Source organism: Grammomys surdaster, unplaced genomic scaffold (assembly GCF_004785775.1).
Source record: "Grammomys surdaster isolate TR1022 unplaced genomic scaffold, NIH_TR_1.0 167, whole genome shotgun sequence".
Lineage (NCBI taxonomy): Eukaryota > Metazoa > Chordata > Mammalia > Rodentia > Muridae > Grammomys > Grammomys surdaster.
In genome coordinates this window covers 6,510,352-6,523,583 of record NW_021604615.1, presented here as the reverse complement: position 1 = coordinate 6,523,583, position 13,232 = coordinate 6,510,352, and the positions used below count along the sequence as shown (strand labels likewise).

At 48.1% G+C, this 13,232-nt stretch overlaps 1 protein-coding gene across 4 annotated transcripts in view; it reads right to left on the bottom strand.

Moving 5' to 3' along the window:
* The window catches only part of Arhgef7 (Rho guanine nucleotide exchange factor 7), a 109,680-nt gene that overhangs the window by 18,732 nt on the left and 77,716 nt on the right, over positions 1-13,232 (bottom strand). For all 4 annotated transcript variants that reach the window (XM_028766387.1, XM_028766385.1, XM_028766384.1 and 1 more), the window contains 7 exons: positions 11,838-11,960; positions 7,731-7,869; positions 7,038-7,097; positions 6,262-6,408; positions 4,084-4,170; positions 1,683-1,761; positions 1,393-1,532 (listed from right to left, as the gene is read on the bottom strand). In XM_028766387.1, coding sequence (XP_028622220.1) covers positions 1,393-1,532; positions 1,683-1,761; positions 4,084-4,170; positions 6,262-6,408; positions 7,038-7,097; positions 7,731-7,869; positions 11,838-11,960 — 775 coding nt within the window. The remainder of the gene's footprint in view (positions 1-1,392; positions 1,533-1,682; positions 1,762-4,083; positions 4,171-6,261; positions 6,409-7,037; positions 7,098-7,730; positions 7,870-11,837; positions 11,961-13,232) is intronic.

Here is a 13,232-nt window from a genome sequence, read left to right as displayed (position 1 = left end):
CCCACTGAACAGAGATGGCAGCCCACACATGCGCAGCCTTGCTTCTTGCCACCCTGCGCTCGTAAACACACACACACACACACACAGGCAGCTCATGTCCCCGGGACAAACTCAGCCCCACGGGAGCTAAGTGGGCTATTTGTTACTACTTTGGTGGCACCAGGGATCAACCCCAGCACCTTGCACATCAGGCAAATGCTCTACCACTGAGCCACACCCCCGATTCCCAGCCTTCTCTTTAGGACCTTCTGAAGTCAGGATAAATTATGGAGCCCAGCCATATAGACTGAGGTGGTAGCTAACACAGCAAGGCATCTGAAACTCCAACTGTGAAAACAGCACAGCCAGACCAGAAAACTGGACCCTGATGTGAGACAGAGCAGACAGCGAACCGCATGGTAGAGGTGTGCTTGTGGGTAACTATGGTGACCCTCTACATGGCAGCATAGATGGGAAAAATGACTTCCACAACAGAAAGTATTCCAAAAGGCACATGAAGAAGGGAAATCCATATCCACAAACTGCATCATCAAAGTTCATTTTTTTTCCCTTTTGTTTTTGGAGACAGGGTTTCTCTGTGTAGTCCTGGCTGCCCTGGAACTCACTCTGTAGACCAGGCTGGCCTCGAACTCAGAAACCCGCCTGCCTCTGCCTCCCAAGTGCTAGGATTAAAGGCGTGCACCACCACCGCCCGGCCAAAGTTCCCTTCTAAAGGTCTAAGTCTTTACATAAAACCAGCTTCTCAAAAGCAAAACCAGAGTTTACACACCAGTGTTAACCTGTTTTGAAATCTATACCTCTAAGAAACCAAAGTGCCACTGAGTTCTCATCAGGTGAAATATATAGGGTGTTCTGTTCCGTTTAGAGTCAGGTTCTCAAGTAGCCCAGGCTAGATTCAACATAAAGCCAAAGATAACCCTAAATTGCACACTCTCCTGCTTGTCTCCCACGTGCTGAGAGCACAGCAAAGGTGTGTGCCAGTGTTCTCAGTGTATGCTGTGGGTTCTGGGTCTTGAACTCTGTGTTAAGGAAGAAAGAACTTCTCCCTTCTCCGGCCGCTTCTTAAAGGAAATCGGAACTGTGTCGGATGCCTTTTCAACAACCTTGGCACTTCTCTTTTGCTTTTCTGTTTATGAATGACATATGTAGAGTTTAAAATTCTTAGAGGAAAAACATCACTGGCAGGGCTAGTGGCTTCTAGAGTCAGTGGGAACCCTCTGAAGTGGCTCTAAGCATCACTGAGCTGGAGAGCAGACACGAAGTGTCTGGGGCGGCTGGCCCTGTGATGACACGTAGAGGAGCATGAGGCGAGGGCTTAGAACCCTGCATCCACTGACAGCCACAACACAGGCCATCACTGTGACAGCAGTGGCGGGAGTCATGTTGCCTTACTGTGTGTGATGGCACCGAGTGGGGCTTGATGGTGGGGTTGCTCACAGACGTGACCTTTGTCTGCTTCTGCAGGTGCTCTACCCACTCGTGCAAGTCTTGCTGGGTGGTGCAGGACACCAGAATCCTCTCGATCATGCTCCCTAGAGTGGAGAGACACAGTGAGTGCACACACAGTGAGTGCACACAAGCACATATACGCACCCAGGACCCATACCGCACACACCCCCTCGGACACGCATAGGCTCTTCACTCGCCCGAGGCACGGCGCTGGCACAGCATGGATGCATTACCTGATATCTCAAATGCATTCCTATGGTTCTCACTGTCCTCAAGCTTTGTGATCGTCATTCCTGTTGTTGGCAGCTTTCCCTACAAAAGACCCCCAAAGAATATTTTCCTAATAAAGAAGGTACCACACACACACCAAATGACGTCACACATGGCGGCAGACCTAGCACTTTAAATAACAATCAAACCAAATCTGAACCCAAACTGAAGCAAAGCAGGATCTTGACCCAGGGGGTGATTCTACAAGTGGAAGACAGAAGACATGCCCAGGGTGCACAGGGTGGCTGCTTTAAAGGCATATGACAGAGTGATCACTGCCTTACAGAGAAAGACAGAGTTAGGAGTTTAAAGGCCCAACTGATGAGAAACAGAGACAAGAACACACACTGAGAGACAAGTACTCTATCAAAAAGAAAATATGCCATGATGTCAGATGGATGCCACAGGTGCCCAAGTGTCAGTCGATCTGTCTATAAAATGGGAGGGACTGACAACACAGCAGGAAATGTCAGCTTAGAAAAACAGAAGGGGCCAAAGCTCATTTAAGTAGTAAAATCCAGCAAGCAATAGTTTTCCCTGGGCCACATAGGCTCTGACAGCTGGTAGCCCAAGGCCACATTTTTACAGTCTATGGGTGTTTGGGGCCCAGGAAACAACTTAGGCAGAGAACAGGGTTTTACCAGCAGGCAGGAGACAGTGTTTGTGCTGATGAGTTTTTGTCTACTTGACACAGCTAAAGATACCAGCAGGAGAAACCTGAGCTGAGGGCCTGCCAGCTTCCCAGGGACCCACAGACAAACCTCCCCGGGCAGGTTTGATCAGTGACTGAGGTAGGAGGCCCAGCCCACCATGCAAAGTGGCACCTGTGGACAGAGGCGGCAGAGGGCAGGGGGCAGGCGGCAGAGGGCAGGCTGCTTCGGGCAGCATTCCTTCCTGTTCCCCTTCCCTGCTCCTGCTGGTCCCGCACTTTCCCCAGGAATGGACTGTGACCTGGACATGGGAGTCAAACAAACCCGACTCCTCAAGTTTTCTTTTGCTTATGATGTGTAAACAGCAGTCCAAAGCAAACTAGAAAAACTATTGACAACAGTTTCCCTACCTTGTGCCCTATTCCAGGCAAAACCAAACCAAACCAAACAAACAAACAAACAAAAAAGTCACCCAGTCCAAACAGCTGAGGGCCAGGCTGAAAGCCCAGCAGACGCCTGACACCTCCATGGCTAAGGATAAGCTAAGCTCCCAGAAGCTGCACAGAGAGCAGAACCATCTCTGTGTGCATTCCCTGGAGCAGCTCATCTTTGGAGCCATAGTCCCACTGCTAGAGCTGGCATCGCCAAAGCCAAGGGGGTGTTCTGTTCTTAAGATAACTCTTGCTATGTAGCCCATGCTAGCCTCCCAGGTGCTGGAACGTAAGTGTTCCACCAACAGACACTAGCACTGGAGCTGATGATCCCCACAGGACTGATCAGCACAAAGATGGCCCTGGGATAGAGATGACATCTCTAGGGACACGCTGCAACAACAGCAGACAATCCCTGCACAAGTGCCAGCCTAGGTTAAGGCTCTCGGGTATGGAATGAAGCCAGAAACAGGCAGCTCTCAACAGGGAGCTGCCACTCTGGCACCTCAGCCACCCAGAAGACCTCACCAATGGAAGCCTCAGGTTTCTGAATCTTTCCATGCATATTTGCTCTGCCATCTATCTATAAAGACTCCCTTGGAACAAAGGTGGTGACTAGCCCTCCTAGGGGCAGACCAAGCCATTAAGGACTATACACAGGACAACACAGAAGACACACATCAGAGAAAAGCCAGGTGAGGGTGAAGCAGCAACTTCCACTAGAGTGGTACATGGAAGCTGGCCAGTCCTTGAGACAGGCTCACTGAGAGCATCTCACAGATCCTACCTAATGTCCCCACCACTAGTCCAATGGTGGGGACTAACAGAAAAGAGTCTCTCACACTCTCTCCTACAACCAACTCTCAAATGTTCTCCAAAAAAATGGTGAAAAACCAAGACACTAAACAAAAGTTTACTAATAGGTTAAAAGATCAGGTTACAAGTGTTTTGGGATGTTCTACCCCTTATAGAAGATCTTAGCCCACAGCACCTAGCTGAACATACCTTGCGCAGAACGGAACATGAAAGCCCAAGGAAGCAATGAGCTTTGCAGGGGACAATGTGGTCAGTGAGAGACAGATGTGGGTTGCTCACTTCTCTCCAGTCATATCAAAAGATGCACCAGAAGTGAACACACAAAAAAGAACACATAGCCATGACACAGTGCCATACACGGCACATACACAGGTGAATCCAATATTAATATATACATTCAAAGGCATCCTGAAAACAATGATCACATCCACCACAAACAAAACTACAATCAGTTTAGCTGGGTTTACCTGATAGATGAAACCGCTCATCCTGGGACTTGCAGACAACATGAGCAGAAGGTTTGGGAAGAGCAGGAGATATCTCTCATTCTTCTCCTAATAATAAAAAGAATCTGTTCACAAATGTGTGCACAAATCTTTATACAAGACTCCATGGGACTTCAGACCCTATTTTCTACTTGAGATTTCTACCAAACTATCTGGCCAATATTAAATGCCACCAGAATACAACCAAGTCCACATTAAACACCAGCATTGAGTCCACATTAAACCTTAGCACAGTCAGAGAACTAACTATAACCAGAAAGAATAACCACAAACCACTACATTTTCAAAACACAAAGTAATTAAATGATTCAAGAGCTCTGAGCTTGTGAGCTCTTTGTCAGACTTTTTTTTAAAAAGATTTATTTAGCTAGGAGTGATGGAGCAAGCCTTTAATCCCAGAACTTGGGAGGCAGAGGCAGAGGCAGGCAAATCTCAGTGTATTCCAGGCCAATGGTCTATATATTGAGTCCTAAGACAGTAAGGGCTGTGTAACAAAGACCCTGTGGAAAGAAAGAGAGGGGTGGGGAGGAGAGGAGATGGAAAGAAAAAGAGGAAAGAAAAAGAGGAAAGGAAAGGAAAGGAAAGGAAAGGAAAGGAAAGGAAAGGAAAGGAAAAAGTTCAGGGTATATTTCTTTGTATTGCTTATATGTGTGAATGTCTTCCTGTATGTATGTCTGTCCACCACATGGGAACAGAGCCCAAACACAAGTTGCAAATGGTTGTGAGCTGCCATGTGTGCACTGAGGCCCCTGGGAAGAACACCCACCACCGTTCACAACCACTGAGCCCGCCCTCTCCATCCCTGCGTGGAGTTTCTCTGAACACTACTTGGTAACTGTCTGTGTGTGGCCCAGAAAAAGGAACTTAGAAAATGTTAATGAGGGATAGGGACAGGTGGATTCTTCAAGATACAAGAAAAGTAGGACAAAATGTTAAGTAAATGTTGCTCTCATCTATCTGATAAACCTTTCCGGAAAAGCTTACATAAAAATATTTCTTGTACAGTAAAAATCACTTGATTTTTAAGTACCATTTCAAAGTAACAAAAGCCAAAGAGAACACGCACATCTAAGAGACGGAGTGCAGATTGTGAAGGGGAGAGACAGGCATGAGTCCACGCATGAGGACTGCCTTCAGACGTGGCTGAGTGAGCAGCTTTCCCAGGCATGTCTTCACACACCACAGGCACTCCAAGGCCAGCAGCTGGGGAAGGTGTGTATCCTAGGGGCTACTGGAACCTCCCGCCACGCTCTCCTGGAGGCGCGCAGGTCGTGAGTACCAGCAGACCTCTTTCGAGGGAATGACAGCTCTGACTCTTTGGAGTGACACTGATCACTGTTAGGGAGACTTAGCACTTTGGGAAATGTTGCATTATCTAACACAAAACTTATAAATCACTTAAGGGGCTGGAATGGCTCAGTGGTTATACAGCACTGGCTGCTCTTCCAGAGGACCCAAGTTTAACTCCCAGCACTCGCACGGCAGTTCACAACTGTCTATAACTCCAGTTCCAGGGAGCCTAGACATCCTCTTCTGGTCTCTGTGCACTGCATGCACCTTGTACAAAAAACATGCACGCAGATAAGACACCCCACACACATAAAATCATATGAGTAAGGAACACATTCTCAAAGATCTGAGTGTTTCAGGTCAGTATGATAAAAGAAGTTTATTCCAGTGTCCACAGTGTAATGAGGTGGGGACACTCAGGGCAAATTCTGCTTCTTCTTCTTCTTCTACCATTAAAAGCCAACATTCACTGGAGAGGGATGTCACTTAACAAACCAACAACAGAGCAGTGGCTTCTATAAACAGACACCAGAACACACACAAGCCAGTGCACTCTGATAGGAGAAGCCTGAGCCAGGGCCATGCCAGTGTCTTCTAGAGGACACCTGGACATGCTGAGACACATGCTGGCCTCTTCTGGTCTTGGGTGAACACCCTCTCAGTTCATACGGCTCTGGAACAAGCTGATCCTGGGTGGATGGGAACTTTCTACCTGTACCACAGGCTCTCCATGTTTGTCAAGGGTAAGAAGTGGACCACAGTGTGAGGCTCCTACACTGTCAGCAGCACATGTCATTCCTCCAGACCTGGAGTACCCAATCCTAGGGGTGTGAAGGCGGGCCTCCTTACCTCGCTTCCTGCACACTGAATGGTGACTTGGGACATGTAGGTAACACTGCCCAGTGTCTTTATGTCATCCCCCTCCCAGCTCCTGATGGGTTCCGTTAGGATCTGTAGCTCCAGCTCCTTCCTTTTTCGTACTTCTTGACACTGGGCCTGTGGGACAGAACTCAAGTGTTCAGAGACAAGCTCCAGACCCTTGTTGTACCACCCTGCTTCTGCTTATACGGTTACATTGCTCTGTGCCAGCTGGATGTCTGCTTCACTATAAGGAGTAAATAAAGTCAGGCCAAGGAAGCAACATGTACTCCTGCTCTAGCACCTTAAGTTTCACAGGCTGGTCGGTTTAGTGTCAGGACAAGCAACGCACAGAAGACCAACTCCTTCTGGCTCCATCAGGACCTGCCAGCAGAGAGGCCTGAGAGGAGGAAGGAGTGTGTTGGACAACATAATAAGGGCAGCTGTCCTGAATGTCACTGAAGAACCCTGGACCTGGAGGTCAGGAGTCACATGGGTTCACAACCCCCGCAGCATGAACTGCACTGTGTCCTTTTGCATTTCAACCACCTCAGTTATGGCCCTGGCGCCCACAGTGCACTCAAGTGGGATGACTTCCTGGCCCTGGAACACTGCTCTGCATGTCCTTTACCTCACCTCAATAAACAATACACTTACTTCACAAGTCACTCACTGTTTACTGTGGATCTATCTGTCCACCAAGTACTAACCTAATATGCATTTGTGATGAGAATGTCAGAGAAAGTGTCATAAACTGAACCACTTACTGAAAGGTTTTTGAAGGCAGTCATAGATTTTTGAATATCTTGTCTATCAGGATGATAATCCTTTGGATAAAGAAAGACAGGATTAATTCTCAAATCGAAAACAACCTGGAGCCGTTTTGATAGTGTTCAGCCCTTAGCTTGTCAGCATGAGGCCTGCTTATCTTTTAAAGGATTATGGTGCCCAAAGACTTGAGGAAAACTAATTTAGAGTAAAACTGCCAAGAAGGGTCAGCAAGCCACATTTTTGGTAAATAAAGCCTTGTGAGAACATGGCCACATGAGTGCTTAACAATTCTGCCCTAGAAGGTAGACAAACAGAGCTGAGCAGCTGTGAAGACGGTCCATAGACACACTTAGCCTGAGAATAGGCAGAGCCGGAGTCCTGTCAAATCTGCAAGCTGTTAGTCCACGTACAATAGCTGTTTCCATTATCACTCAGCACTCGGTCCCGTGACTCAATGCTGAGAGGACACCCAACTCTATTTGAAAACTATGCTCCACAGCTTTCTGGAGCCCTTGGTGGGTAGATGGGCACACAGGAAAGTAAAAAGACAGATCTTACTCCTGGGCTGGAGGAAGAGTCTCCCTGAAAATCACTACGTTATAAACTCTGGACAAGCTCTAGGGTGGTTTTACAGACATAAGGAGTCTGACAAGGATGGCTTGAGGCCTCAGATCAGGGAGCAACTGCACCTCCATGTGTCTCTCCAGCTCCTTCAGCAGTGTGGGGTACTTGTCCAGGCGCATGAAGGGCTTGCTCAGGCCGGTGGTCAGCACCAGGATCCCGGGGCTGCTGGCACCTTTGGTTTCCATGAACTCTCCCAGGTCCTCACTGGGCAGCAGAGGTAAAGAGGGAGAGAGGAGACCCCAGTTAGGAACACAGGCCAGAGCTCTGTTTTACAGCCAGTTTCTTCTAAAACAAAATGGCCTACTGTACTGGCTACAGCTTTACACCCCCAGATGTGCTGGTTACTATACAACATGAAAAGTATCTAAAATCACTCTCCCTCCAAGGCACATCTTTACCTGGGCATGCTGGCTTCATGGAGACCTTTACAAACTCTTAGAGGTCTCTAGAGAGCAAGCAGTAGGAGCTGCAGTAGCGGTCCCTGAGCCACAGAGACCTGTGAGGCTCCCCATGCCCTAACATGAGGTGCATGCCTGAGAGCTGGTGAACAGACCGCACTCTCTAGCAGCAGCCGTGGTCTACACAGAGCAGAGCAGCACAGTACAGCGGGGCCAGGCACACAGGCTCTGGCATGAGGAGACATGGCACAACATCACACGACACAGAGTGGTGGTACAAGCACACCCAGCATTTAGAGCATTAGTAGGCCCTCAACGTTCTACTTCCTTTTCACAGCCATCTTCACTATTCAGGTGATGTTTTCCAGAACAAGTTTCAAAAGGTAACCATTTCCCAGCATCCTCCATTTCTGCTGAACCCTCGACTGAGGACCTCTTTCACACAGCTCATACTTGGGTTTGTTTCAGTTTCTGAGTCCTGCTAAGAGCATCTCTCCATCCCATCCACTCATCCTAAACCACCATGGGGTAACAGAGAAATACACACTTACCAACTTCCTCTGAAATGAGCAGCTGATGGGGCACAGTCCCACAAAACCACCTTTCTAACAGAAGTTTTCCCTTCATGAAGGGAAATGGGTCCCAGTCATTACAGTATTCCAGGTTTACTGAAACATCACAACCTACTCACTGCGGGGAATGCACAGTACCCGTGCTCAGAACTCCTAAGAACAAGGCCTGGTTTCTACACACGGTGTTCTTCTGGTGCCAGAAAAGCAAAAGTAACAAACTAGTGGAAAATATGTTCTTACAGAATAACTTATAAAATCCATACAGAGCAAGTGGCCTCTAGGGCCGTGACTACTATCAATACAGAAAGGAAAGGTGCCCATGGGTAGACTCCTACAAATGGTAACTGGTGACTATATCCACATAGGGAAATCCACCCCAGGGACACAGCACTTCTGACACCTAAGAATGCAGAACAAAACTGATCCTAGGGCTTGCATTTTCTAGGCAAAACTTCCCACCAATACACTACACCCAGCTTACAAATACAAAGCTTTCAGACTTGAATAAACAACCTTACTCAGAAACTCAAAAACTCAGGCATCAAACAGAATCTAATGAGCAGGCATGGTGTGGCAGCTGAATGGGAATCAGAGCTACAGGAAAGCGGCAAGATTGACAGCCTAGCATCTCAGTAGAGGAAGCTGCTGAAGGGAAGTAAGTGATCAGGCACAGAGAACTCACAACTCAAATCACCAACTTACGCCTCAGGAGAGGGATGGGATCTGTGGGAGGCTGAGGGGGAAGCCTCACAGCTCAGGGACCTCAGAAGGGCACACAAACACCACATCCTGCTGCATCTGCTGGCTCAGAAGGATGTTCCTCTTTATGGCTTAGGACCCCACATCAAGTTGCTCCAGGCTTTCAGAGCAGGTTCTAATGTCCTCAGGCCACATTTAACCATGCCACGTTGAGCAGGCAACCTGGACACTCCCCATGCAATACCTCGTCTGAGTCCTTCCCCCTGGTTATTTTGAGATGTGCTTGCCTTTCAGACAGGACTCAAATAGTCACTGAGGTAATAGCAGAGTGGAGGTGAACAGCACTGTATACAGGCATTTCCTCAGCTCTGCTGCTTTGATGGCTGCCTTCCCACAGAAGTAAGTCAGAATTGTACACCCTGCCATTTCTGGTCTCACTCCACCCTGTAGGACCAGGCACACCCTCCAGAGTGGGGTGTGTGTGTGTGTGTGTGTGTGTTGGGGGCAGGAGATAGAACAGAACACACTACTTGCTTTTTAGCTCCGTGTTCATTACATCAATAATACCTGAAGAGCATTTAGAGACATAAACACAGTGTCTGTGTTCTGGTTTTGTGAAATTTCCTAACTTTTAAGCTCAATGAGTCAATCTGAAGTATAACTGCATGTAAGCTTCATGCTAAAGAGAGGGAGAGGCTGACCCAGGCCTTTTTTCTCAGGCAGAAAAAAGGACCACAGTCTGCCACGGTGTTGGTTTCTACTTCCCCTCTGACTGTGAAGCCCTCCAGCCCCATCCCTACACAGTGGTCCAAGGCTACTACCCCCACCCAGAACTGGAGGAGACTGACAGGTGAGGACACAGTGATCCTTGTAAACCCCAGGACAAGCAAGGAGCAGGAAATGCCTGGGGCCACTCACTTCTTACCAAGGTCAGAAAACAAAATAATGAACCCTTACTGTGTCTGCCCTTCAGTGACCAATGGATGCATGGTCCTAATGCCATCCCAACCCCATGCACAGCAACAGGCCACTCCAGACTGCAGACATCGCAACATTTCTAGGCAGGCAGGCAGGCAGGCAGGCAGGCAGGTTCATCCAAGGTATTTATTTGTGTTTCAGTAGTTGTACATCAAATGTTCAGTTAAGAACACACTAAAGTATTTAAATAAAAAGCACAATGACAAGAATCTTCATGCTGATGAATACTTTTCCATTAATAGCTCTTTGAACAATACTGAACTGCTGTTTATAAATGAAACCACATAATTTCTTCCAATAATAAAATTGGTGTGTTAAAAAAGAGTGCTGTGCCTCTTTCAGCATCCGAAACCATTCCTGAGCTCGCTTGACATTTGCTCAGTCATCTGGCACAATGCCAGCTCTCGATTCCAGCACTCATCATGTGGGTCTCCCCAAAATACCTCACACAACCAGCAACCTCTTTCCCAACTCAACAGAAGTGGCTGGCAGCATACACAGCAAGTGCAATCGTGCACACTGATTTTTGTTTCAGGTTCAGAGGCTCAAGCTAATGGTGTACAAGTGAGCGCTCTGCCTGCAGAGTGCTGCTTCTCTCTCGACTGCCACACTCTCTGAACCTGAGCATGGCGCGCAGTGACTGCCTAAGCAGCTGCCAGCTCCCTCCAGGCTTTCCACCAAGGAAAGGCCTCAGACTAAAGAGAGTTCAAAAGGGTGCTCTTTTGTTCTGCTCTTTTGTTTTCACTTGTATTGGTGCGTGTGAGTATGTGCGTGCGTGTATGTGAGATATATATATATATATATGTCTGCTGTGGGCACATATGAACAAGCCAGGGAAAGATGTTGGGTGTCCTCCTCTATCCGACAACCTGTGACACAAGGTCTCTCATTTAACCTAAAGCCAGTCTAGCAGCCAGCAAGGTCGGCAATCCTCCTGCCTCTGCCACTCAGAGACAGGGTTACACATACTGGCCACATTCCTCACTTCTCATGCTGCACGGCAGGACTGTTAGTCAGCCAGTGGTGGCTTGAATGGAAACAGTCCTACAGGCTCACAGAGCAGCACCACTGGAGGGTGTCCTTGTTGGAGAATGGCTGTGTGTAGGGTAGGGAAGCTGAGCGTTGAGGATTCAGAAGCTCAGGTCAGATCCAGAATCACTCTCTTCTGATCCAAGGATCCAGACACAGAACTCACAGTTACCTCTTCAAGCTTGTCTGCGTGCAATCATGCTCGCACCATGATGATATCGGACTAAACCTCTGAACTGTAAGCTAGCCCCAGTCAAAGGTTTTCCTGTAAGATGTGCTGCTGTGGTCTCTTCACAGCAGTAAAACCCTAACTAAGACACAGCCTCAGAACCCTTTTCTTTCACAACCACACACACCAGCTCCTAACAGATGTGCAAGCACTCATTTTGAGGAAAATAAACTTACCCTTGCTGTGTTTGAACATGCTCCATGAACTATCTAAAGGACAGAGCTGCCCACCTTCCTTCCCTTCTGGCCAGATGGCTCAGCAACAAACCTGTGCTCTGTGAGGACGCTCACAGCAGACGGGTGGTTGGCACAGTAAGCAAGGTACAGGGTCCTCATCTGCGGCATCAGGCTCAGGAAGCAGCCACCGACTCTCTGTTGGGCTTCAGGAGACCTGTGGGTATGAGAGACACCATCAGACAGGAAGAAAGCAGCGAGTGGCAGGTGCTCTGTGATCTTCTCTGCATGATCTCCACACCCTTCTGATCCTGCCAATCCTACAGGCTGACAGGCTAACCTTCCACAGTATCCAGATGGCTAGGTGTGACATGCCACAGGGACTGACCAACCTAGCCAAATCCATGCTCTCTATGTAGTGAAAAAAATATGTCCATAGCCTCAGATGCTGTACACACAGTTAGAAGACACCAAGCATGGCTGTCTAACTGAAGGTACCACACATGGCTGTCTCCGGAACCTTCCTACCCATGAAGTAACAAGAGTAGAAACAGTAAGTAGGAAAGACTCCTTTCACTGCAGGTCAAGGAGGCAGCTCTTCCCACCTCCGGGCAGCAGCAGCGGGTCACAGGACTCTAAAGTTTAAGCCAACTAGAACCCACTGTGGAGATGCAGAGTAAACAGCAGTGGTGAGGCTTGGCATGTCAGTCAATTGGACACAGTGGGGTCACATTCCGGGGTCACTAAGAGCCTGAGGTGCTCTGCCTATCACCTACAAGTGTAGGCCTGGGATAGGACACCATACTACAGACGGGCTGAGAGGATACCACACCTTCCTGTGTGTCAGTAGTACACATCCACCAGATTCCTAGCACACTGAGAGCAAAGAAGACTTCCTGTCCTCTGGGGACGAGCATACAGGACCAAAGCTGCTGATCCCAGAACTCTTCAGCAGTGCTGTTAGAGCATCTGCAGTGCGGTATCTCAGCTCTAAGCGGCTGTGCTGGCCAGTTGTAGGTCAGCTTAACACAAGTTAGAGACATCTGGGAGGACAGAACCTTGCTCAGCTGACAAAATCCTCTTTAGGGCTGGGCTGGACAGTGGCCTGTAGGGCATTTTCCCAATTAGTGATCAGTTGTGAGTGGTCTCACCCGTGGGCTGTTGGTCTTGAGTTCTATAGCATTTTATAAAACAGCAGGATGTACAAGCCAGCAGGCAGCACCCCTCCATAGCCTCTGCATCAGCTCCTACCTCCAGGTTCCCACCTGGTCTGAATTCCTGTCTTAGCTTTGTCCACTGGACTATGAATCAGGACATATAAGCCAAATAAACTCTTTCTCCTTCCCAAGATGCTTTTGGCCATAGTATTTCATCACAACAATAGTAACCCTAATTAAAACAGTAGGCTAAGAAGACTGACAACAACTTTCACAAAAAGAAAGAGAAAGAAAGAAAGAAAGAAAGAAAGAAAGAAAGAAAGAAAGAAAGA